Below are 27,228 nucleotides of genomic sequence, written 5' to 3' on the forward strand. Positions count from 1 at the left end.
ATAACTGTGTGTGCAAATATATGGTCTTGACTGAGGCCATTTTGATCTAACTACTGTATCTGATTTGCAGGGAAGAGAGGGTGTGTTTTAAAAACCAGGCTCTATGCCTGAAATAAGTTTAAAACACATTTAGTTTTCACAGGCTTTTTGTAAATGGAGAGACCATGACCTGAGGCAGATATTGGAGAATAACTGATCATTAGAGACAACTTAATTGTAAAATTCTTTGATTGTTAAAAAGAGTAAGATAGTCTTGAAGGAAAGTTTTCTTCCAAAGCCTCTTTTGGCTACAGCTTTTGGGACACAGGATTTTCTTTTCTTAATTTGCTTTAAAAAAAACCCATATTTTTATTAAATAAAATGTAAGAAGCATACATTGCTCCCCCAATGTATCTGCTTGTGGGCACATCCAGTATGACTGGCCAATCAAAGAATAAAATGCTAGCAAATTACTGAACATATTCATAGATTTCTTGCTACTACTAAAGTCAGCAGGAGGTTTGCCATTGATTTTAATGGCAGCAAGACTGAGTCCATATCATATTTCCAAAGCGTAAATAAAATGTAATATATTTCAATCAGATACTACATAAATTAATGTTATGGCCTAGAATAATTCAAAAGAACTTTTTTTGATGTTTTGAACTGGGGCCAGATTTTAAAAGGTATTTAGGTGCCCGAGATGCAAATAAGTCATCATGAGATTTACAAAAGCGCCTAAGCAAGTTAGGTGCCTAACTCCCATTGACTTTCAATGAAAATCCTGCCAAAATCAAATTGGCTAATGCCTGAAGTTCTAGCCCTAAATGTAATTCTGTATGTTAGTACTGTAGTTTGATCACATTGATAGAATGAAAAATAATCTGATAAATGGTAAACTGAAGGGGGATGCACCTAGAAAACATACTTTCCACATTGGCACTATCAATATTTTCTCTGTATTTGATTTATTGGGGTCAGTCTGCCTCCTGTATGATGATTTATGTGACCCTGCACAGCTCTGAAGGAGCATGGGGGTCAGTGGGAGTCCAGAGCGCCCAGCACTTCACCAGATCGAGAAGTGAGGATGCTCGGCATCTTACAGGATCAGACTCTCTCTTTGTAGCAGCCACAGTAAACAACAGTCACCTTAGAAATACTGTTTGTCACAAACTACGCAGGAGAAATTGCATCAGAATGAAGGTTTTTCACATGCACTCCAGAGTTCAGGGCACGCATTATATCCAAGGGAAAAATGTCAGACATTGAGCAGTGACATTTTGAGCTATTGTGAATCTCTCTGCTCTAGCTTTCTCCTCTTCAACATAGAGCACTTAAGCCTCCAATTATGAGCCACCTTTAAAAAAGTATCTTTAGAAAAAGAGGGAACGTGTCAGTTTGTGTAGATAAAAATAGCTGAATCATTGTTTTCCTTCAATCCCTAACCATGCAATTAGAGTTTGACTGTGATATATCTTGAATTCCCCCAACAGGAAGGCTGCTTCTGACAATTTTGTTTTAGGACATTGGTGGCAGGACACCCTGGATACGTAATGTATCCAATATGTTGCTGCGGCTTTTAGAGTTTAAATTTGCATCTTAAATCAAAGGATAAAAAGCTCCATGAGGGCCTGGGTCCTGAAACCCTTATGTGAGTAGCCCCACTGACCTAACATTAAATATCTGGTGCTTGTAAAAACATGCAAGGATAGATCTTTATTTGGTGTAGACATAACTCCATTATGGAACTACACTGATTTTCAGCCACACAGGATCTGGCTCTCAAGTTATATTTCTGCCTCTTTAATCTCTGTTGGTTATACAGAAGGCAGGATTGATTAAAAGCCATGATAGTGTTTTAGGGAAGAAGAGGCTCCCATGGCAAATGGCTCACAGGGGTGGTCTAACACAGTGGCTCTCAAGACTACTGTACCCCTTTTCAGGAATCTGATTTGTCTTGTGTTCTCCAAGTTTCACCTCACTTTAAAACTAGTTGCTTACAAAATTAGACATGAAAATACAAAAGTGTCACAGCGCACTATTACTGACAAATTCCTGACTCTCTCATTACCATATAATTATCAAATAAATCAACTGGAATACATTTTGGAATACAGTATATAGAGCAGTATAAACAAATCACTGTAAGAAATTTTAGTTTGTACTGACTTCACTAGTACTTTTTATGTAGCCTGTTGTAAAATTAGGCAAATATCTAGATGAACTGATGTACCCTCTGGAAGACCTCTGCGTACCTGCAGGGGTACGCATATCCCTGGTTGAGAACCACATGCACCTGCTTTCTAATCACCAGATTCAATGGGTGGAAGGAAGCGATCAACCATATCAGAACAACTGTGTATGTAGGAAGATGCCTGCTTCTCAAGAAAAGGCAATGCCTCTCTCTCACATTCCTGAGGAAACATAGGTACTTTACACAGAGGATTCTATGCAATTGAACTCAATTTTAAATATATATATTTAAATATTTAAAATAAAATTCATAGTGTTTATCAATATCTATTCAATAGCTTCATAAATGGTTGGATAATGGCACAGTTATAAAGTTTGTGGACGATAACAAGCTGGGAGGGGTTGCAAGCACTTAGGAGGACAGGATTAAAATTCAAAAGGATCTTGACAAACTGGAGAAATGGTCTGAAATAAATAGGGCGAAAGTGAATAAGGACAAATTCCCATGAACATTAATAGTATGAGCACAGGAGCAAGCCCATAGTACCAATCATCATTCAGAAACAACAGGTGAAAGCCTGGTTCCAGTGAAGTCAATGGGAGTTTTGCCCTTAACTTCAGCGGAGCCAGGATTCATCCATTGAATTCAAAACCTGAATTATTTGTTACACAGGTAACATGCAAATTCAAAAAGAGTTTGTCCCCACTAACATCTCAAAGAATTCAGAATATATTATCTACCATAAAAGGAGGTTATATAGCTAGATCTGGCAGACAAAGAAGGAGAAAGGAAGGTTGATTCAGGTTTTGGTTTTTTTTTTAAATCCTTAAAACAGAAATTTGATGCGTATGTTACAGCCAATCCTTTTCTGAGGCATAAAAAAAAGAAGTTGATACACAGAACATTTAAGTTCAACTTAAATGAGTGCATTAGATACTCCTTCCCATGAACTTCAGTTTTAAAAATTACCCATTTACAAGTAATTTTACTTTTATTATTTTTTGTGGAAGTGTTGAAGACCAATTTTATTTTGTAAATGGCTTTAGCTAAACATGCAATGCCAATTTCTTTGGTTTAATGTAACAGAATTGGCTTTACTAATTTCACTGCTCTCAGTATTCAGGGCAGATATCACTATTCACAGTATATGTATAGGTGTAGATTTTCCTGCTGATATATATTTTTAATGCACAGGATAATAGAAAGAGAAGCAATTCCATAGGGCTTACAGATTGTCTCTCAGTTTAAAAAAAACTAAATTATTATTGCTGAATAAGTTAGATTCCGGCTGGCAAAACTACTATATCCAGTTTCCCCTTGTGTCATATTTTGTAAACTTAGAAACAGATGAAAAATAGCAACAAATGATTGGACAGCTGCACAGAAGTCAATGCTTTCTTGCCTTCGTCTAGCTTATAATATTATACGACATAGGAACGCATTTCAGACTTCTTAATTGATGTCAGATCTGCACATACAAAAAGGAATCAGGTGTGGACAACAACAAATGTGTGTACTGTAACACTAATTTATGAAGAAACACAAAGTATCTATATGGATATGGCTACCTACAAAGGTAATACAGATTTCAGTGTAAAACATCCTTTGAATTGTGAAATATTTCTCTGTACTACGTATCTTACTGCTCTGTAATATCAAGTCTATGGTAAGATTAATGAGAAAAAAGGACAAAGTATCTCTCACAGGTCATCAGATATAAAAACACAGGCATGTTGCAGATGTACAAGCTGTTTCAGCTAAAAACATTTATTTACTACCTGTGTAGCAATGCGATAACTCTGATAACTTTACAACAATTCATATTTGTTTCCAATAATACCTGCTCCAAGGAGACAATACTCAATAAAGTCTGCAGGAAAACTGAAAATTATCTGTCCATCACAGCACATCATTTAAATCTTAAAATGCATGAACTATTCAATGCTATGTACACATTTAGCTCCTGCACTTAGTTATATACAAAGAACATAACATATTCTGCCTAAAACAAAGTATTTCAGTACATAGTAAAGTTTAAGATTTTAAAACACAAACCCTGAGTTTCTGGAAAAGGCAATGATAACTAAAATACAATCAGGTAAGAGAGAGCAGCATTCTTCCTCAAAAAGCTTCACACACATTTCATTCTGGTGCACAAGGGATATGCAGGTAGGTCAGCACCCACTATATACCACAGAGAAAGATCTTCAGACTGGCCCCACATAGGCAGATTGAGAAAGCCACTCTAACGTGGGCTAAGGGATGAGCCGCAGATCCATATTCCTTCAGATCCAGTGGCACTATTATCTTCTGCAACTGGTACAGCAGCAGCAGGATCTGTGCCCCCTGGCCCCGGTTTGGGGATACATTTAACATCTCAAGTGACCCCTCACTCCACCCATGTAGAGTTTAAATACTCCGGCTTTGTATTCTGCATCAAACATTTGTGGAGTGCCTATACTAGCATTTACAAATGTGTTTGCTGACTTGATTAATTGGCAATCAATTAAATTGCGTTAAAAACAAGAGCAAAAAGCTTACCCTAGCCATACCCTCATGACTCAGGGCTGAGTGTACTCAAGCCCCAGTGAATGCAATGGGAGTTGAGAGTACTCGGCATCTCTCCTGTATTTAGCCCTAACGGTGAAAATGAACAAAAACATGCATAAACCTTCAGCAGTGGCAAACCCTCCTCCCACACTGTAAGAATGTCAGCAATACAGGCTGTAGCACAGTGAAAACTCACTTGTTAAATTCATCTTGACTATGACATTTTAAAAATACCCTCTAGTTCTCATTCTCACTCGCTTCGAGAGCACATAAACACAGGGACTGTTAGGTGAAAAAGCCAGATTGACTGGCCAGGCTGGTCGTTTCTGTTATTTAGCAATTGATCCCCACATACTTGTCTTTCTTCCAATTATAGCAGTGACAAAACTGAGGCCTTGATCAGACAAAGACTTACACAAGTGCTTAATGAGTAGCCCCATTGACTTCAATTGGAATTCTGATGTGCACAGAGTTAAGCATGGGCGTAAGTCTTTGAATAATCATGACCTTAGTTGTCCTCCTGTAATGTCTGAAGCCTTGATTTCCATGGTGATGTGCACATGGAAATACTCTGCACTGCCAATCAGTAGACACAGGAGATGCTGAAACAGTGTGCTCTGCCCATGGCGGGGTGGGAAAAGGGCAGGAGAGTAGGGCAGAGATTTAGTGCTTGTCTACGCTTAAAACACTACAGCAGCACAGTTGAGCCACTATAGTGCTTCAGTGTAGACACTATCTATGCTGATGGCAAGGAGTCTTCCATTGGTATAGGTAATCCACTTCCCTGAGAGGTGGTACCTAGGTTGATGGAAAGCGCTTCCACATGGGGATTTGGGCATCCTAACTATGCTGCTCAGGGGTGTGGATTTTTCACACCCTTAAGTGATGTAGTTATGCTGATCTAATCTTCTAGTGTAGACCAGGCCTTACTCAAACTGCTGGAATGGATCAGATAAAGGCCTACAGCAGTGGTTCCCAAAGTAGGTCACTGCTTGTTCAGGGAAAGCCCCTGGCGGGCCGGGCATGTTTGTTTACCTGCCGCATCCGCAGGTTCAGCCAATCGCAGCTCCCAGTGGCCGTGATTCGCTGCTCCAGGCCAAAGGGGGCTGTGGGAAGCAGCGGCCAGCACGTCCCTCAGCCCACGCCGCTTCCCGCAGCTCCCATTGGCCGAGAACGGTGAACCACGGCCAGTGGGAGCTGCAATCAGCCGAACCTGTGGACGTGGCAGGTAAACAAACCGGCCCGGCCCGCCAGGGGCTTTCCCTGAACAAGTGGCGCCCCTAGTTTGGAAACCACTGGCCTACAGTTTTTCTGTCTTCTAATTTATTATTGGTCTTGATTTCCCCTGAATGTCTTCATCCTCACCTGGAAGGTCCAGGACTGTGAAATTCAGATATTCACTTGGCATCCTCATTTGTAAACACTCTAGCATAGATTTTATTTTAAACAAACTTTTTTACAGCAGTCATAAATTATACCTGCCATCTCTACAACACCTCACTGTCTCCTAACACTGATCCCTGGCTCCTTGTTTCTTTATATTAACCTTGGTAGGGGTAACAGTCTTCCTTGTGGTCTTCACTTTTTGCTTATGCACAGATTGGCCTTCTAAAATCTTTATAATCTTACCCTCTTATTTTATAAAATGTTCTTTTGCTTACTTTATAGCCAGTCTTGGTATATTCACACACTGATCCTTTTTATCACTTGAAAATAATTTCTAGATAGCACACAGTACCCTCTGACACATGAACGTTTTTCCTTAAACACTTTCCATTTCCCCACTGTGCCTTTTCCCTTCTAATGCCCTTATTCTAGCTGAGATAAAAAAAAAATAAAGAAAAACAGAATGCCTTCAAAGATAAAATAGTAACCTTGATTTTACAAACCTTGCCAGCAGTTTATCTCAGATTCTATGAACACAGAAGAATCAGCTATCCTTATGGGGAAACGCTACAATATGAAATACTGTATTTTCAAGATCCAAAGATAACTTCTTACTAGTATAAATACATTTTGATCATTTGTGATTCAGAGCTGAAATACTAAAATCACAACTTTTTCCATTAAAAAGACAGAGACGGTACTTTTGGTTAAAAGATAAATGTCTGATAGTATCAGTATTTGTTTCATATCGCACTAGCCTGACTGTCAAAAGCACACATGTGATGGGAATATCATAAATGAAGTACATCAGTCATCTTTACTTGGTAAAGGGGGAAAACAGACACTTTTGTGAAATGTCAATGAAAATTAGCTACGTACATGTGAATGAAATTTCCTGTTATGCCCCTCAGCTGCTAGCTACTATGTCACCCAGAAAAAGCAGAGCCAGAGAGAGAGAATATACCAGTCTAATTTCAGCTGCTACGATTTACAGGGGATAAAATACCACTTGGCTTCTCTGACATCGCCTTCTCCTTTTTGGAAGCCCAATTTTTTAAAAGCATCAGAGACTGTTGAGCCTGAACCAAAAGACCACTCAAGTAATAGGGGTCTTTCCACTGAGTTTAAATAGGTTGAGTCTTAGAGAGGGAAAAGACCTATTTAGCAGTACTTTGTCCAGTTTCATTCCAAATGTTGCAAAGTGATGTGGAATGCCTACCACTTTTGCCTGAGAACTATTCCACCCTCTAAAGACTTCACCATTAAGACATTTTGTATAGGTTTTACTGAAATGGTGGCTACTATTTTCAAACCTTGGCAGTGGAAAGGTGGATTTAATAATGAGCATTTGAAACTGGGAGATAGATCACAACACTGGCTCTAAACTACTTGACAACATCCCACGGTGTAAGTTTGGTATGTCTTGAACTCCAGTACATAAATACAGCTGCCCTCAGTCTCTTCGGAAGCGCTTACAACAAATCTTGAAGAGACTCAATAATGTTCAATTACTCTCAGTAGAGTGATTTACAATGATTCATGCAGGGATATACCATTTTTGGAGAGTTTCACATTTTTTGATAAACAATTAGGAAGTGATCAAAGCTCTATGAACCTGGGAGTGCAGAACCATAGAGGATTACTGAAGTTTCCTTTTATAATATCTTCAAATTTGGGCTTAATAACTTCATGTGATACTGAGACTCCCTGGCAAAGGATCCCCTGTTCTTTGCAAACAACTGTCACCTCAGGCCTGACAAACTCACTACATCAAACACATGTCCTACAGGATATTTATCTATAAAAAGTAACATGGAACGTAAGTACAAATCTCATAACTTGTCAAGATTCACAATCATTGTGAGATGTATGTATAGCTAATGTTTAAGGAATAATGTATTTATACTGAAAGTATGCTTTATGGACTTGGAGTGAAAGTTAGTCACCATGGGGGTGATGTGTCTCGATGATGACCCATTAAGGCAGGAGGGAGTTATTACCCCACCCTCGTTAGCCGGTGATGTAATAATGCAAGGCGCAATTGTCTAGCCTTGCTCCATCCCAAGGGCAAGTCTACACTGGCAACGCTTAACATGGCTTGTGTAGTCATGGCTCTAAAAAACCCACCTCCATGAGGGGCATAGCTACCAGCACTGGGAGCGCAGCTCCCAGTGCTGGTGCACTGTCTATACTGGCTCTTTACAGTGCTGAAACTTGCTGTGCTCAGAAGGGTATTTTTTCACACCCCTGAGCGAGAAAGTTGCAGTGCTGTAAAGTGCCAATGTAGACAAGCCCCAAGACTTTCAATGGAAAGCCATATGACAACTGCAAACAATTGAAATCACTTCGAAGTAAAAAAGGAACATTACAACAGACAGATAAGCCTGCCTATGAATAAAGACAAAAGCCTATTGCAGTATAAGACAGGCTGGGGAAAGGCCCTCTGTATCCTTTCACTGAAGAGACATCTTGGGGAGCAGAAATGTTGAATCCTGGCTCCTGTGAAGCCAGCCAGCTCAGCAACTCACTGAGCTTTGGGAGGACAACCTACTTTCTGAGCTAGGAAAGGTCACTATTAATAAGTGTAGACCCAAGTTCGTGTTATATGATATTGTTTTCTATCGTAACCATTTATTTCCACCACACTCTCTTGCTTTAAGTGGAATCTTTATTCCGGTGGTCTCCAACCTTTTTACGCACAAGATCACTTTTTGAATTTAAGTGCAACCCAGGATCTACCCTGCCCCTTCCCCGAGGGTACAGGAGGGGGCTCTGGGCTGGGAGAGTGTTGGGGTGCAGGAGGGGGTGAGGGCTCTTGGAGGGAGTTTGGGTGCAGGAGGGGGCTCCAGGCTGGGGCAGAATGTTGTGATGCAGGAGGGGGTATGCGTGCTGGCTCCGGAGGGGACTCAGGGCTGGGGATTGGAGTGCGGGCTCCTGCCGGGTGGCACTTACCTCGGTCGGTGGCACTCCCAGAAGCGTCCCCGCAGCTCCCACTGGCCACAGTTCCCTGTTCCTGAACAAAGGGAACTGTGGGGGTGGTGCTTGCAGGCAGGAGCAGCGCACGGAGACCCCGACCCCCTCCAGGGGCTGCAGAGGTGTGTTGGCCGCTTCCGGGAGTGGCAAGGAGCCTGTCTTAGCCCTGCTGCTCCGCCGGACTTTTAGCGACAGGAGATCGTGATCAACTGTCAGAGGCTCCAGGATCGAACAGTTGATTGTGATCTGCTGGTTGGTGACCATTGTTCTATTCTATCTTAAATAAACTTTACTTTGTTTTGTTTAAAGTGATCACAAGTTCTATGTGTTATACTGTAGCAGTGATTTAAAGTAAAACTGGTAAACTGGGACACATTGCCTTTTGGGGGCAGACAGAGGATCTGAATTTCTGTGAGCAACCAGTGTCAAGGGCTGGATATCACAGAGGAATGGATGCACCTCTTTTTAAACTGTGAGACAAAGACAGGGCTGGCAAATTGCAGAGGAAAGTGCTTGAGTGGCTGACAGGCTGATGGGTGTGAGGGCTTTAACACCCAGTTACCAGAATCAAGACTCCCCCACTGGAGGCAGGGGATAGCTAGGTGAATCACGGCCCTGGATACCCCAAGAACTGTCACACTGCACTCAAAAACATTTTTGGATAAAGTGCCTAGACAATGCAATGAATAGCACTTTATAAATACAGATCTAGGAAATAGTCCGGATTAGCCAGATTAGATAGATAACACAGAAGAAATAGAAAGCTACAACATGGAGGAATTAAAACCACCACCTGTCTTTAGTTTGTTTTATAATGCAAAGTTGCATCAATTAAAGAGAATAGCAACAGCTTTTTCTAACATTAAAAACCCACACCGCATACAAAGGCTCTTAGTCATATTTATGGTTATTTTAGTCCCAGATCAACAAAGCATTTCAGAACATGCTTAACTTTAAATAAGTGAGTAACCTCTTTGACTTCAACAGAACTACTCACATGCTTAAAGTTAAGCACATGCTTAAGTCTTTTGCTGAATTGAGGCATTTAACAGATTAAAACTGCAGATATAGCCAAGTGTGCAGGACAAGATATTTTGAAAAAGACATCAGGCTACATGTGCACTGCAATCCTTTGTAAGAGGATAGCATGTGCCTAACATATTGGTGGATTGCGTTTGTGGTGTATCTGGTTGCGTGAAACTGCAACACATGACACAAAGTCATCCAAAACTCTTTCAAATACTTTGCACTTAAAGCTTGTAAATGTGAAATTGACTTTTTCAAAATACCTTTTATTCTGCAAACTCTGTGATCTCTAGTTTTAATCTGTTAAAATAAATGTGACTAAGAACCTTCAGTTAAAGACATCTAATAATTAGTGTATGCTCCTAGGATTACATATTTCAGAAGATTAGTTTTAATTTAAATTTCTGCAGACCTGTATTGTCAAACGCTTATATGGCATATAAATTAACCACAGCACCATTTAACAAGGTCATTTATACTTTCTGATTTACCAATCTGTATCCAAACGTAAAAATTAACTTTAAAACACAACTTCATCAGTATATGTACTGTCCACTCTGTTTAACTCCTCATCATCACAAATAATGAACATATGGCTTTAAGTTTGTATATTTATATAAAGAAACAGAAAACCAAGTATTAAATACTATGTTAGTGGAGGCTCATCTTCTCTAATTTGAGAACAATCAGCTTTTCCAGCTGCAACATTGTGGACTTGAAGTAAAATCAATAAACTGTCAAAGCCTAGTGATTAGCAGAGCAGCTCAGATGTTTCTTATAGTTTCTCAGTTGATGAAAGCTCAAACACTAACTAGATATTTTCTTTTACAATTTAGAACAACTCTATTTTAGGTTTTATGCACAGAAAAACAGCGGTCAAGCTGAATGAGTGAACTAAACTAGCTTTCGAATGACTGTTAGTATTCAGATCTCCCTGTGAAACTTGACCTTGCAGCAGGAATCTGTGTTAAAAATACATCTAGCATTTTGTTTTCTTTATAGAACTCTGCCCTGGCCTTTATCTGAAGGAGCCCGATTACAAGCTTTAGAGGAAAGATTTGTTCTTTAAACATTTTTTCCTGCATTTGGCAAAGAGTAATCCCTTCCCCTCTCTCAACACCATGTTTTCAAAGGACTAAAATTAATTTGTACTAGTTAAATATTGCTTTGCTTGTACATAAGCAACCAGTGTTGTCAGCACAGCTCTGTAAGGACTATTTATTAGTTTATTGCTACTGCAGAGCCATCAAAGGAAAGAAAACATTGCTCTTGTGCCCCACAAAAATAATTAATAATTGTGTTGAATCTTGGCAACAAAAGAGTAGATTTCATACAGACAGGTGTGGTCTAATGGAATGGGAAGCCAGCCAGTCAGGAATTTCTGACTCTAATCATGACTTTCTGCCCTGGCCTACACTACAAAATGACTTCGGTATAACTACATTGCTCAAGGGTGTGAATAATCCACACCCAGGAACGACAGAGTTATACCAACCTAAGTGCTGGTGTAGAGAGCACTGTGTTGGTGGGAGAGCTTCTCCCGCCAACACAGCTACCACCTCTCATACAAGTAGATTAACTAAGCCGAGGGGAGAAGCTCTCTCCCGTGCAGCATTTTAAGTGTAGACCTGACGTTACTATGATTCTATTTGTGGCTCTGAGCACGACATTTAACTTATTTGAATCTGCAAAAAGGGGTACAATACAGTAGAATTCACTTTTAGTGCTTTATTCAGCTACATGGAATAAGGAATCTATTGTGCTCTCATTGAAGAGCAAGGAAAAACTCCCAGTGGTATAAGCTAAGTCGGATGAGGGCTCAAATCTTAATTTCCAAAAGCCTGTAACTCCCTGCCAGCAAAGCAAAGGGCTGAGTGCAGAGCCTGAACTACCAGTGTGTGTATGAGGGGAGGAAAGTGGCTGCAAAACTGTCCTTTTTCACAGGCATTCAAGACATGAATTTTTAATCTACAACATGCTTGTAATTCACTATTATTAGACACATATCATATGTATGTGGAGATATATATTAAAATCCCCATACCTCTTCTAAGCTGTGGAGCGAAGAAGCAGATACTGCTCGAGATGTGAGCGGATGAAATGGCTCCTGACCAACTGCATGCTGATGATTCTGTATTTGTATAAAAGGGTTCTGTTGTGATCTATGTGGCAACGGAGGTATACCATAATGAAAGCCCTGCCCCATTAGGTGATTCTGCTGTAGGTTAGCATAGGTCCATGATCCATCAGGTTGCAGGTACTTCAAAGGAGGTGGGGTTATGTGTTCAGATGGCAGTGAGAACGGGGGATTGTATATTTGGGGCAAATGCTGCTGAAATGCTGGGTTGTTGGCTATTTCAATGTCTCTGTTGTTTTCAGTGAAGTTGGGAAAGTGGCCGCTGTGGTTTGAGTTGCATGAAGGAGAAGGGAGCGCTGGTGGGCTTCTGGGCTGAACTTGTCTGTATTGCAACAGTCTGGACTGGGGAGGTGGCATTTCAGCTAGGTCCCTGCTTTCACTTTGATCGCGGTGTGACAGTTCTCTGAGCAAGTCCTGGAACCTGTATTCACAGAATAAATGTTATTAAGATGGAGAAATGCAAAAAGTGCATTGCTAAAACTGGATTGACATACAAAACTCAGTGACCAATATCCTTCTGAAGGCTTGAAAATTTCTGGCCTTTCTATTCCAACGAGAAGGGCCTATTAATAATAATGTAACGTATCTAGGCCTATTGCTGACATTGAACATCATAACAACAACAACAACTGGCACCTACGCATGGTATTATAGTGAAGGTGGGCTATGTTCTGTTTTTAAATACAGTACTTTGAGAATTCAAACAACAAATACCTTGAATATGTTGCCTCTGTTTCGTCTTCTGTATTACTCGCAAGTTTCCAGTTTGCCCTAACTGGCTGTTGGTGCAATCCAATTGGTTGCTGGGGAAGATGTTGTAGGTGAGGATGGTGATGGTGTGGATATGGAATATTGCCCTGACTGAGATAGGCATTATGCTCATTCCATTGCTGTAACCTTGCTTGCTGCTGTTGCCTTAATGTTTCCAAAGCTACATTTCCATGCATACGATCTGTAAAACATTTACAAAAAATATAAAAATTTACCCAGCCTCCCTTTTTCAAAGCATTTGGTGCCAGAAAGGAGGATTCTACCATGTGTTATATTACATGTAAAAACAGTAGTGATAAGAAGGTACACAATGAAATCGCCAAATTTGCCAGCACCAAAAATGTGTTTATTAATAAAGTACCTGCTGTATACCAACCACTCCAAAAGTATCACAGAGCATAACCTGGTTATTTAAATCTCCCAGAAGGGCTATGTATATATGAAACTCATAATGAAACACTATTAAAATACACGCTCAGGAGAAAATTATCCCTGATCACTTTACTTACTGAAACTAGCCCAACAATAACCAATTCACAATTTTGAAGTCATACAGCCATATCCCTGACAAGTAAATACTTTCTTCATTTTCACTTTAGGGTAGCTACATTTGCACTCTCATCAGTGGAGAAGAGCAGTGGTACCTACCTAATGTCTCCCCTATGGGCATTCCTGCAGGATTCTCTTCAATGAAGTTGTTCAAGTGAGATGGCAGCATTGGGTTGTGCTGTGCAATAGGTCTCAGAGGGTTATTGACTTCTTGCAACATGGGTGGGGGATGATGTTCTGAAATCACAGCATCTACTGCAGGAGAATGTGGTCGGTGGGGAATTGGGTTATTAAAAAAAGACTGGCTGGGGCTCATCTGGTAAGCGGGGGAAAGTTGTGAAGGTTGTGGAGGCTGCTGATTTACATGATTATGCTGCTGGACTATCTGGCTCTGCTGGGGTGGTATTTGGTTTTGCTGTTCAGGCAAATGATTTTGTTGCTGACTTAAAAGATTTTGCTGCTGTTGCACAGGGTATGGCTGCCTGGGGATCTGGGACAGGTGCTGGTAGTGGCGACTGGGGACTGCATACTGTGTATGGGGAGGGGTGAGATGTAGATTCAGCTGCCTAGGGTTGAGATTATCTTTGCGATGAAATTTAGAATTAGGATAACCAACGCTGGAACGTGACTCTGGGCTTCTATTTTGGGAATTTCCTTCTACGTCAACCTAGAACAAAGGATAGAAAACATTTCAAAGTTACTTAAAAAAACAAAATCCCTGTAAGCTATGACTGTATTACACTAAACAAATTAATCTAACACTGACTCAGGCATACAAAACCTCAGGAATGTGGGAAGAATAAGGAAGAGAAAGAAGGTACTGAACAGCTTAAGACATATTCTTCTCTTTACTTATCAAACTGAAGGAATATTCTGCCAACGGTTCTGGCTGGCTTCATCTTATTTAAGCTCCTTTACTCTACTTGTGGTATTTTATTAATCTGAAATTTCTCCCCATTAGAGAGAAAATTAATTCCTTCATGGCTATTTCACTAGGTGCAAACTAAGAAGTGCACTCCATATTTGCTTCTTATTCTTCTATATTTAAACACTACACTCAGACATTTCCATCATCGAATTTCTTTCTGTAGCTACTGTTATTGCAGAGATGAATTACCAGCTGCTTCCTTATGATCATATCTAATTTAGCTAATTATAGGCAACTGTCAAACGCTGAGCCTTTTGCTTTTATTTGTAGGATACAGACACCAAATATTTAATGGAAAAAGTCATTATTTGCCGGTTTTCGACATTTCACTTCAGAACACTCCATTATGAGACTCACACCTTTATTTCTAAAACTGAAATTGTAGTCTACATTAAACTATCCTCTTACTCTCCCAGAAAATTACTGAAGATTTCTGAATCTTCACTCCTAACAGAACTATTTACATTTATAGGAGTTTTATATCAAAAGGTACAATAATTTCTAAACATTTAAAAATCAATAATACTCAGTGCTATTCCTATGTGTAGACTTAAAATTTACAAATCAGTACATTTAAAAAAAGTTATTTATGCTAGTCATCAGTGAAATACAAATTGTAAACAATGGGATTAATATTGTGTGGAAGGACAAGTAGCATGAGAAAGCACTTCAAAAAAAGTCAGATTCAAATCTTTTACATTTTCTCTTGCCCTTGGGTGACGAGAAGAGGGACCTATCGTCACTCAACAACAACTAGTGCCGATCAACACTGATGGGTTCTGAATCCCATTCATTGCCCCGGGATAGAAATGTGGTGACTGATGGGGAGGGGGCCTGTTGAGCAGGAGGGGAAGAAATATAGAATCCTTAGAGTGAGATACATAGTACCAAAAAGGGAAGGAAAATTATGGGGGGAAAACAACTCAAAACACACCTGTTTGGATTCCACAGGTTTTTTCTCAGGTGTCCGAATTTTATTAATTTCGGGTCCAGCACTGTTTTCGGTTTTACCTAAAAATATTTATGATATTTATGCATTAGTTTCTAGGTATGTAAAGAATGAAGGAATATTTTCAACATGTTTGTTTATTTTCCTTAGACATGGGCAGACTTAGAACTATAAGTACAGCATTTATGTCAGGGGGCAGAAACTTAACACAACGTTTCCTCCTAAATATGGCCTTCCCCTTACACTGTATGTTTTAAGTTTTGTATTTGAATCATTACAAAGTACCTCTTCCAGTTCAATGGCTGGGCTACTGGAGCTATTGCAGGAGAAAGTAATCACTGGTTTGTGCAAGAGAAATAGAAATGGACCTAACACAGGAACTTTTATCCGAACCACTCCCCTCCCTGAACTTTGGTAGCTCAGGTTTCAGAGTGGCAGCCGTGTTAGTCTGTATCAGCAAAAAGAACGAGTACTTGTGGCACCTTAGAGACTAACAAATTCATTTGGGCACACAGCTTATGCCCAAATAAATTTGTTAGTCTCTAAGGTGCCACAAGTACTCCTTGTTCTTTTTGGTAGCGCAGTAACCTTTGATCCAAACAAACACGGACTATTCTGTTTGTAAAGGCAAAAACACCTTACTTAGCACCTCTCTGGTTTTAACTTTTAAGCAACTAACTAAAACTCATCCATCACTGGAGTTCTGTGAGATGCCAGGGAAGTGATGTTAAAGATATCAGAACCCTATTGATAAAAAATCTGAACCCCAAGTTAAACTTAACCTTTTTAGGTTCAGTTAAGATAAACATCAATTTTTCAGTGAAGGCTGCCATAATACTCTTACATTGGCCTATTGATCCTAAACTTTGCAACATATGAGGAGGTGCAATAATATTAGAAATCTTGCAACTGATTAGGTAAGTATATTTTCCAGATATGGCTTATGTATTTGGACAAATAGAAATATAATAGACACTTATTGTACTAGACATTATGATCCAAAAAATTTCTTAAACATGTAGTTTACACACAAGAACACAATATTCTTTTTCAGCTGAGGGTTATCTTTGAAACGTAACTCCTTGAAGTGGACAGATCAGAAATGGAGTACTTCTGGCACCTTAGAGACTAACCAATTTGAGCATAAGCTTTCGTGAGCTACAGCTCACTTCATCGGACACATATCAAAGTACATGGTAAGGAAACCACAAATCTCAACAACCAAAAGAATTAATGCATCTCTGAAAGCATTTTTTTTTATTTATTTTTTTAGTAAAACTGCTTCCCCTTCTAATTTCTATAAAGTAACAGTTGCATGAAGGCAGGCTCAATCAATCTAAAGCATATTTTTCATGTATGCACTTACACTTTACACAAAAGTGAGGAGATATGTAAAGTGTATATTCAGTTTTAAAAGATACTGGTTTAAAACAGCATTTATATGAGCAAATCAAGAAAACTTTTAGGATCTCATGAGAAAAGAACACTTACAAGATGGGACAGGAAATATGTCATAGGCATTTACATACAATAACATTTGTGTTCCTGAAACAGTCATTTCAATTCTCCCAACAATGTACACTTCACTGAACTGCTGATGTTTGAGTTTTGCTATTATAGCTTCTCTTCCATCTCCAGTAGAGTACTAATGACATAATTCTTTTTTCTGTGGCACATTGTTCTTCTGTGGCAGGATTCTTGTTCTGTGAAACAATCTTTAAGACATGCTGGACATGGTAATGGTAATAGTCTGATCAGTGACCTTTAGTCTTGAAAAATGTAGCATTATGTATTGTTTCAAATGCAAACGGTACTTTTTGTTGGTTGTTTGATTCCCTTTTGTCATTAAATAGATTCAGTTAATCACAAAAAATCTCAGCTCTCTTCGGTAACTCAGAGAAATCTAGGTTCAGAATAGCTACACAAGAACATACTAGAGAAAGGCAAAGTAAACCCAGTGGATAATAAAACTATGTTAGCTACCAATTCAAGGAACCGCCTAGCAAAAAGATACGCAGTGAGAAAAATAATAGCTCCATATACTCGCTAATAAAAGGAGCTCTGGAAATAATTAAAAAAAAAGAAATTAAAGCACAAATACCTACAAAACCTTAGCTTCAAAAGATTAGACAAATATTTCTTTCTTGCTCCTAATTCTTAATGCCAGGAAGAAAAGAGTATTATGAGTATTTCCAGTATTACGTAGGTATGAAAAATCCAAGTCCAGTATAAGTGTCTTCTAGTAGAAGTCAGGACCCTGCAAACCTTAGCAGGGCAACTTTCTAGTTGGCTATTATTGTCATAATTAGACAGTATCCACTCAAAAATGAGATAACTCACTCGAGCCACATGCCTCGCTCCTCCATATGCTGATACAGGGACACATTCTGTCGGAATTACTTCATATGTAGAGAGGAGTTAACCAAGGGCAGAATGTGGCCTTCTCATGCAACTTACCTTACAATCTTACTTCCCAGCACATATATCAAGGGCACCTCCAAACTTAACAGAAAGAGGGTTTGGTTCACACTGGTCAGCAGAAAAGAAACTACTAATTTCTCTGACTCTTGCTGCCACAGAATGAGGGGCTAAATCAGCAATCCTTCTAAGTGCTAAGAGACTTCAACACCTATTTCAATTAATAGAAAGGGAATGTGCTCAGCACTTGCACAATCAACCCCTAATGATCAGATTTTTGGGTGATCAACAGAAGAAAAGGAGTTTATTTTAGTGCATTTCACAAGGTTGATTTGTCCTCTGAGAACCCTTTTCACTAGTTAGCTTACTGAAATTCAAGTTATTGAACTGCCATGGCCAAAATCAGTTTCTCAGGATTTTCCTCTTCTCTGAAACCTAGAATACTGTGGGAGAATAACACCAAGGATGGCATGTTGGATTTCTCTCTGTATTATCCCTGTTTTAATGAGCTTCAGTGAAACCCCCTTCATGTGATTATTTCAGTGAACTATTTAGAGTCCAATTATCTATGCAATTCTTTGAAAAGGAATAATAATGTCTTCTGGTGTGCTACTGTGACAACTTACATGTTTCGTATACTGATACTACAGAAAGTGTCTCAGCTTTCTACCTCAGCCTTCAAGTTTTCAAATATTTAATGAGGAAGGATTTTGCAATACATAGCTCGAATGAAAGAATCCATCCTAATAGCACAAATGAATTCAGAGCATCTTTTAATTGTAATACAAGCCTTCAGCACTAAGGTGCAATTCTGCTCTGAAACTGGATTTTAAGCAAATAGAATCACAGAATTCCCTTTTCATTGTCTCTCAGTGATGCCTCGTCAGATTTTCACAGTGTGGGCCAAATCCTCCTTCTCTTATTTGTTTGTGCAGTCTCAGAGAAGGCAATGGACCTACTCATTTGAGCAAGGGGAGCAAGATTCATACCTCTGTAGATTAATTTTTTTTCCCCCTAACTGCCTATCCTGCAACTGTACCTGAGATCTGAAGTCAAGCTGCCTTCACTCTGCCTCGGTAAAGATTCCACAATACAAATTTACTTCGCAATTCTATTGGTAATATGAATGACAAAACACTCCAGCTAACCATCCCATTGCTGTAGAGGGATAAAAGAGTAAACTATTTTTTGTCACTATAGCAAACAAATATGACTCAGAATATCCATCAGGAGAAGATCTCTTGAGTATGAAGGTGGCATTTTTACGCAGTCATTTTTCTGATCATAATCACAGTTCAAGGAGAAATTTAAGCGGTAGCCAAATCTCAAATAGGACCACAATGGCATTTGACTTTATTCCAGATTCACTCTTCAATTCCTAGCATGGAGACTATTTCATTCTAAGCCCTAAATCATTTCAGGTTTTGCAATGTATTTTCCTACATATTGGAATATAAATGGTTTTCCATCTATATTAGAAAAAAATCATAAATGGCATATCAATAACCAGGATCCCTGGGTTTTCAGGATACTCCAGTAGGGTTATGTCCAATGCTAAAATCATACTCAAGGAAATGAATCCTCCACTACCACCAGCCTACAGTACGGTCTACAACCTTGCACAGCCTCCCATTACAGACACACAATTCATAGCACAATAAAGCCTACGATAGAGATAGAATTTCCAAACACCAGCTATTTTCCTGGCTAGGCAACATCACGAATAATCATTTCTGCTTAATATATTTGCTAATGTTTTACAAATTATTCTAACTTTGTGTCTATTTCTTCATATCCACATCCCAAAACACACCAACTCCGTGGGGAATCTCAGGAAAGAGAACAGGTTCTGAGTGGGGCGTGGGAAATGAACTACCCTGTCAGCCCCCTGAAGAACAGGATTGGTGTTCACAAGTTGGGGATAGCATGGAGAACCCTGCCATGTGAGCACCATTTCTGTGTGTAAACAGAGGAACAAGTTTCCATTGCTGTCAAATTCAGCATCTGTCAGGAACATTCAAATTCACCTTAAAAATGACGGGTTTCTCACAATATTTTGTCTGAACTGCAGATATGGTCACCAAACAAGAAGTCGCCTGTGGGGGGATTTGAAGAAACATACAACTCACCATTTCGATTTTGTTCATGTTGCTCCTTTTCTTGATGTTGAAGTTGCTGCTGCCCTATACTAACTGGTGAATGATGTCCCAGGCCATAAGGTATAGGAGACCCGCGCCCATGCGCCTGTAACAAGTTCATATTATACGCCATAGCTGCTTGGTGTGTAATGATTCGAGGGTCAACTGCAAACCTACCCTGATACCCTGTCCACGGTACCTATGTAATATATAAAAAAAAAAAAAATAGTTGCAATAAATGAATGTACATTTAAGGAAAGGCACAGTGTCAATTACAATTACTATGGCAACATCAGGAAGCACTTCTCCATATTAGTGGTGATGATGAGCTGATAAAGTACATGTGAGTGACAGGAAATATGAGCAACAAGTTCAGGTAAAGAGCAAAAATTCAGGCATAGTAGCAACGGTCACAGAGAAGAAGATTTTTGAAGAAGAGTGAGATAAACAATGAAGGCTACATTGGGGGGAGGAGGGAGATCATGGAAGTGCATCTGACAGGAGATAAGACTTGAAAAGCCACTGAAACAAGAAGGCAGGGATCTTCCCTTCTCCCAACAGCAATAAAAGCAGATGAAACTTATTAAATAAAGAAGGTGGGTCAATGCATCATTACTGCAGATATTCAAGAACAGGTTACATATATTAGTGGAAAGATGGACAGAGTAGCCTATGAACTAAATACCATGACCAGGCAGGTCACGCTCTCCACTAAATGCCCCAGTAGTCAGTGGGGCTCTGGTGGGCTCAGCAAGCAGTCCACTCACACGTTACAAGCTGAAGAACTGGGACCTAAAAATCTATGTTATGGGACATATTTTAAAAGGTGACGCGCGCGGGGGGGGGGGGGGGGCGCGTCAAGAAGGGTCACACGCCCCTTCCGAAATGCCTAGTGGGGGCACATTCAGCAGGAAACCACTGTGGTGAAAGGAGCAGAATGGGGGGCTGCCGGGTGGCCCCATGCCGTCAGGTCCTCCAGCCCCACCCCCAGCCCTTCCACACAGCTGCTTCTCCTAGGGTCTGTACAGCCCCGCTGGAGGACAGGGCTGGGGGCAGCACCGGTACAGCCGTGCCAAAGGAACTGCCGGCATGAGGCCACTTTTCTTTCACCTAAAATCAGTATCCGGTGCAGCAGGAGAACAGAGCCCCCCCCCCCCCGCCCCCCGCCAGGTAACGTGGGATGGGGAGAGAACAGGAAGAGCACAAGGGCCCGGGCTGGGGGGTGGGACGGGGATGAGTCACGTGGGGAGATCACGAGCCACCCTTTGCGTTCCTCCCACGAGTTGCCCATCTGTTTGAAATAAAATTCACTTCTTGAAAGCGTGAAATCCAGGGTCTTTAAAATACTGTGCATTTAGTGGCCTAAAATCTGAATAGGAAGACATCTCTGGATCAAATTAGTTCAATCTTTCCCTGTGGGGAAATTTATTAAAAAGAGCGATCCCATGAATAAAAAGAGAATGAAATGAATATCATCAATGCTCATTGTGACAAACCATCTTTAACTGATGGCAGCAGACAACCTCCCACATTTTTTACTCTGGATCTGAAAGCTGCCCTAAACGATACAAAAAGGCCTTTTTGTTTTACATGGCCACAGTCATTTTATCATATTTTTAATAAATTAATCCCTTCATTATTTGCTTTAAACATAGCATCTTCCAAGCAATTCGTTAGATTTTTGCAAATATTTGCCCTTGAAACCTGCATTCCTGAACTTCAGCTTTGGGCTATGTGCTTCCTCCAATTGTGTCTGTGCCATTTCAAAGTATCTCCAATATACTTCTTTTTGAAAGCAGACATCTCATTAGTATGTGTACCTTCATACCTAATTATTTAAAAGTCCATCCCCGGGGGCGGGGGTGGAATACGCTCAAACATACTGATATTTTCATATTTTTTTTCTTTTGATTGGCGGTACATAGGAATATATTAGGTCTTAAACTGTAAAACAGAAAAAAATATTTAAATTATCTTGTTTTGATATCAATAAAAAGTGAGTAAGTATTACAAAGATACAGCTGCTGGCCTTCTCATTCCATTTAAATTTAAGCATCATATGCAGACTTCTGGTAACCTAGTAAAAAGAAAACTTATTTGATCTAATGAATGGAAATCAGTGGCCTTACCACTTAAAAAAAGGAGAAGATTGTGTAATCTATAGTTGCCAGATGGTTTTCATAGTTGAAAGCACAGGTTTAGAGCAGGCCTCAAAATAGCAGCCATGAATTGGGTTTTCATAAAGAACCTACACAACTATTAAAAAAGTTAACTGTGTGTGACTATTTAAAAATGTATAAGAAATTATATGTACACATGTGCACGTATATATCCTATCCCCAAAGAACCTTTCAGGATATGTGCACAACTATGTTACCGCACAACATTATTTCTGTAACTACTGTTCTCTCTTCCCCAATTTCCTACCTATTTTTTTCTGCTCTTAGGCCTGGTCTACCCTGCAGGAGGGTGGGGGGAAGAGAAGAGCTAAGTTGGTCTATGTTACACAACTTCAGCTATGAAAACAGCTTAGCTGAAGTCGACGTGCTTGGAGCTACTTACCGCGGTGTCTTCACTGCGGTAGGTCGACTGCTGACGCTCCCCTGTCGACTCCACCTATACTTCTTGCTCCGGTGGAGTACCGGAGTCGACGGGAGAGCGCTCGATTTATCACATCTTCACAAGACGCGATAAATCGATCCCCGATGGATCAATCGCTCCGGAGGTAAGTGTAGACATGCCCTTAATCTTAGATTTAGGCTTCCAGGTGAGCGAACGTGCTTTTTATTTGTACAGTGAAATATCTAGAACACTCTTTGGTGCTACATCAATGTATAATTCTGCAAGTAATTCCTGCAACCTAAATGAAACTGCAAGCCTCATTGTATGCTCAAGTTATAGTCTCTTCTTTGACATCTCAAGGATGATCATTATTTGGCAACACTGTGGGTAAAGTCAGCCAGAATTATAGTTGCTACATCTAATGGAGAGAGAACTGAAGGGAATACTGACTCCCATTAAAAAAAAGTAGGGGGAAATCTATTGATATAGTGTGGTCAACAACAGAACCAGGCACGTAATTTCAGCAGCACAGTGCTCCACAAAGGAAAATTAATAGTTCTAAATTGATCAGCTGGACAGTTAACTGCTTGTAATAAAATTTTCATATGCTGGTAATATTTTAGCACCCAAAGCTGAGGTGAGCTAGAATCATCTTCTATTGTCTAGTGTGTTTTGGTTTAGCAGTATGACAACTTCAAAAGGAGTGCTAGTCATAAAGCAACAGTCTGAGGGAATCAGACACACTTCTTGTGATGCTCCAGAGAGAAAGATACATCTCCCATTACGCTTATTCCTTCAGGGGACTATGATGTGCACCTGTGAAGCTTCACAGAAGTGGATTTGAAAATCAGACTTACATGCAGAGAATACGAAAGACTAGAAGCATAAACTCTTGGATTTTCAGTCAAATTAGCCACAATAAGAGGTCCTGTTCAAGTACACAGCTGTTCAACATTCAGATACATGCAATTATAGTCCTATCTATTCAAATCACAAGCTTTAAGGCAAATATCGCTATCATATAGCACAAAAATTACTTTGCACAGAATAATGAGAATGTCTGTGGTGAGTATTTAGGGTCTGAACCTAATCTTATACCACTTTTACTGGGATGTAATTCCATTGACTGCAGTGTCTCCTGAATTACAACAGGGAAAGGCAAATCGGAAAATGCCCCTTAGGCCTGGTCTACACTAGAAAATTAGGTCGTCTTAACTATGTCGCTCAGGGGTGTGAACAATCCACACCCATGGGCAATTTATTTAAGCCTACCTAAATCCCAGTGTAGACAATGCTAGGTCGATGGAAGAATTCTTCCATGGATATAGCTACTGCCTCTCGGGGAGGTGGATTACCTACACAAACAGCGTTTACATTGACGCACTAAGCAATGCACGGCAGCACTACACACCTGCACCGCTGTAGAGTTTCAAGTGCAGACAGGCCCTTACACAAAATGAAGAGAAGCAATTTTGAAGCCCTAAGTACTCAGCAAGCCACATTTTCTTAACATGCTAACAGACAAGCAAGCAAACCCATTTTAATTTGAGTACAGTATTATTCAAATTGTGTTGTTTACATGTTATATTTTTCCTTGTATATTTATGGTAATAAAAGTATGATTCGTAGCCTTCCAGGTCTGGATTCTGACTTGCTAAATTAATACAAAAGATGGATAATATTGTAACTTATTTTATAACCCAAGTCACTGAAACAGTAATAAAACAAACCTGTAAATTATTATACTAATTAGTGAATGTGGGGAGTTTGGGCAGAGGTTGTATATACAGTACTTTTGTTTTTATCTAAGGAAAGGACTAGGTAGATCAGTGGTTCAAGTAACTAACCTCATACCTTGCAAATCTGAGATCAAAGGCTACCATGATAATATGATCTGCTCTGAAAACCCAAGGGCTATTATGGACTACTACTACTGTGCTTTATAAAAGATGACTTTTGAAACCTTACAACACTTCTCTCTTTACACTTCTACATAGAAAGCACCCTGTTGCTGCTATTCCTCCACAAATTCAACGAATGCTTGTGAAACAATATTATTCAGAAAGCTTTCAATAATTGACCATTATATCTCAACTGTTCCTGCATTCTCATAAAAAGGCCAGTAATTAATCATGATCATCTTCGTTCGATTTTAACATGGGTAATCCTCATATGACTTAAACATGAAAACCATTTTAGGCTGTGTGATATTCTTTGTAGGAGCAACATCATTAAGACCTTGCAGCTTGGTGGTCATCACCACATTCCTAGCCAGGAAAACCCAAGTAAGCATGAAAGATGCTGACACACTTTTCACTACCTAGTCTTGTGTTCATTTTTATCGATATAATAAAAGGAGAAAACAGGGGAAAAAAATGCTTACAGGCAAAGGCACAGACATGACCATATTTCCTCCATAGACAGCAGGTACGTAAAGAATACTTGTCCCAGTGTGAGGATCTATCCTTTGAACAGGGCTTGGAGATTTCCCCAGGTTGGGGTGAGGTCCAAGAGGAGGAGGAGGAGGAGGAGTATACGCTCTGATAGGATTTCCAATTAGGACAGAAGGATTGGGCTGAACTGAAAAATAAACAAAAAAGGAAAACAAAGGGAGGAAAAGAACATGAAGTACTTCAATGACATTTTTTTTCCCTTCCAAAAATGGACCCTTCTTTACAAATCCACTGGGTAAGTCTTTATACAGAAGAATCCAGAGAGCATTAATCTAAAATCAATATTCTTTCCATAAGTTTCCGCAGATCCAATACACAAGCTAAGTTTTAGTGAACTTCTGGGACTGGTAGAAAGCTGGGGGAAAGGGTGGGGGAGAGGAAGGAGCAGGGGGAGTTATCTAAAAGCAGAGGAAGAGGGTGGGGGAGAGGAAGGAGCAGGGGGAGTTATCTAAAAGAAAAACTCCCCAGTGAGCACCATCTATACCTTTTTACTTAAAATATGACATGACTGTTAAGGTGGCCAAATGACCTGTACCAATTGCACACATTACAACAATACAACCCTGGTTTACTTCTTCACTCTTTTAATAGGGACTAGAAATGCCTTTAAAATTAAAAACAAATACATATAGGTCTCAAGTCACTGTAGACTACCTGGCGAGAATATCATGATTCAGTAAATTATAACTCTGTGTGGATCCATATATCCAGGTATGTCCAAACTATGTTATAAAAGAGTTAGAATCATTATCATTTTATACCATGATTCCCTTACACAGCCATTTTGCAAGTGTAGATAGGCTCACACACGAGATTACTGTACCCATTCCAAAGTGGTGTATAGCATGGGTTTCAGACACAAATCTTCTGCCACTGGTCAGGGAAACTGTGGTAGAACCATAGTAGCAACAACTATGTTGCAACAAGGTTGTATCTAGGTTCTAAAGTCAGCATGCAAAGTGCATACAATGAGAACCCAGGAGTTACCTAATGTCTACTTAAAGTATGCTGAGATATCTGCTTGCTGAATTCACATAAGGAATAAATTACTTTCATAGACATAATGGGCCTGATCCTCCCTTAACACATACAGCTGTATAAATCAACATTAACTTCACTGATGTCAAACTAGTAGAAGCATAGGAGAATCAGTCCCAGTTTCTCCAGAGAAACAGTAGACACTTACCAATTCCATCAGTTTGAAAATGGTCATTCTGATTATGATGATGACCCTTGCCCTTTAATGAAAAAAAATCATAATGACTTACTTTTTTTTACATGTTTAATGCAGACCAAACACAAAGATAGTTCTTTATTTCAGCACAGTAACAGTCAAGTAAATTAAATATAATTACAGAGAAGAGGTTGGAAAAAACAGCAAGTCTACGACTCTTCTCTTGAGTATTTTTACTTGCCCAATTCCACTGGTTCAGTACTGTTCCACCAAGGCCAGTACAAAGTTCCATTAGTAAGCACCTCCGTTTCACAGTGCACTCTGCCCATCCTTCCAATTCCCACTGCCAAACCTGACTACTAAAACGGGGTATTTAAAATTGCACTGTCCCTAGTCTTGCAATATTTGAAATGCTCCCATTTCTCCCTTTTTCCAAAGAAAAAGATATAGATTTGCTTTATTATTATTGCTTGAAACGGGAACTACAAGCAATTTGATACATGGATTTGAAATGACCAGTTTCACTCTAGCTTCTGTAAGTACCTCTGCCTTTGCAGGGTCTTTAGGATCTTATGATATACACAGCATTGGGACACAGGTTCTCTGAGGATTTGATATCTTCTTTGGCTTCAAGTTAAAATTTTAGAACAGAAACACTTGTCAGGATAAATATTATTATTATTATTATTATTATTATTTTGGTTTGCCAGCTTTGAGTACCTTGATCATCTACAAAGAACGGATAAAAGAACAAACTTTTCCATCATCACAGATGTGCAGGGAGAAAGCAAACAGCTGTTACCAACTTAATTTATTATTGGCAGCTCCCCTTCATCAACGTGTGCACATGCGTGCACACCTGACACTCAAAAACGGGTTTCCAAAAGTGTCTAGAGCTTTAGAGCACTCCCTGGAAGCTAATCTCTAAACAGAAAAGGAATACTTGTGGCACCTTAGAGACTAACCAATTTATTTGAGCATAAGCTTTCGTGAGCTACAGCTCACTTCATTGCATCCGATGAAGTGAGCTGTAGCTCACGA

General features: G+C 39.7%; 1 protein-coding gene across 6 annotated transcripts in view; it reads right to left on the reverse strand.

The window, feature by feature from the left end:
- The window catches only part of HELZ (helicase with zinc finger), a 149,483-nt gene that overhangs the window by 8,984 nt on the left and 113,271 nt on the right, over positions 1-27,228 (reverse strand). For all 6 annotated transcript variants that reach the window (XM_073310830.2, XM_073310828.2, XM_073310832.2 and 3 more), the window contains 7 exons: positions 26,200-26,251; positions 24,944-25,140; positions 19,990-20,197; positions 15,428-15,504; positions 13,665-14,232; positions 12,960-13,197; positions 12,153-12,666 (listed from right to left, as the gene is read on the reverse strand). In XM_073310830.2, the coding sequence (XP_073166931.2) occupies positions 12,153-12,666; positions 12,960-13,197; positions 13,665-14,232; positions 15,428-15,504; positions 19,990-20,197; positions 24,944-25,140; positions 26,200-26,251 (1,854 nt within the window). The remainder of the gene's footprint in view (positions 1-12,152; positions 12,667-12,959; positions 13,198-13,664; positions 14,233-15,427; positions 15,505-19,989; positions 20,198-24,943; positions 25,141-26,199; positions 26,252-27,228) is intronic.

This window comes from Lepidochelys kempii, chromosome 14, assembly GCF_965140285.1.
Source record: "Lepidochelys kempii isolate rLepKem1 chromosome 14, rLepKem1.hap1, whole genome shotgun sequence".
Lineage (NCBI taxonomy): Eukaryota > Metazoa > Chordata > Testudines > Cheloniidae > Lepidochelys > Lepidochelys kempii.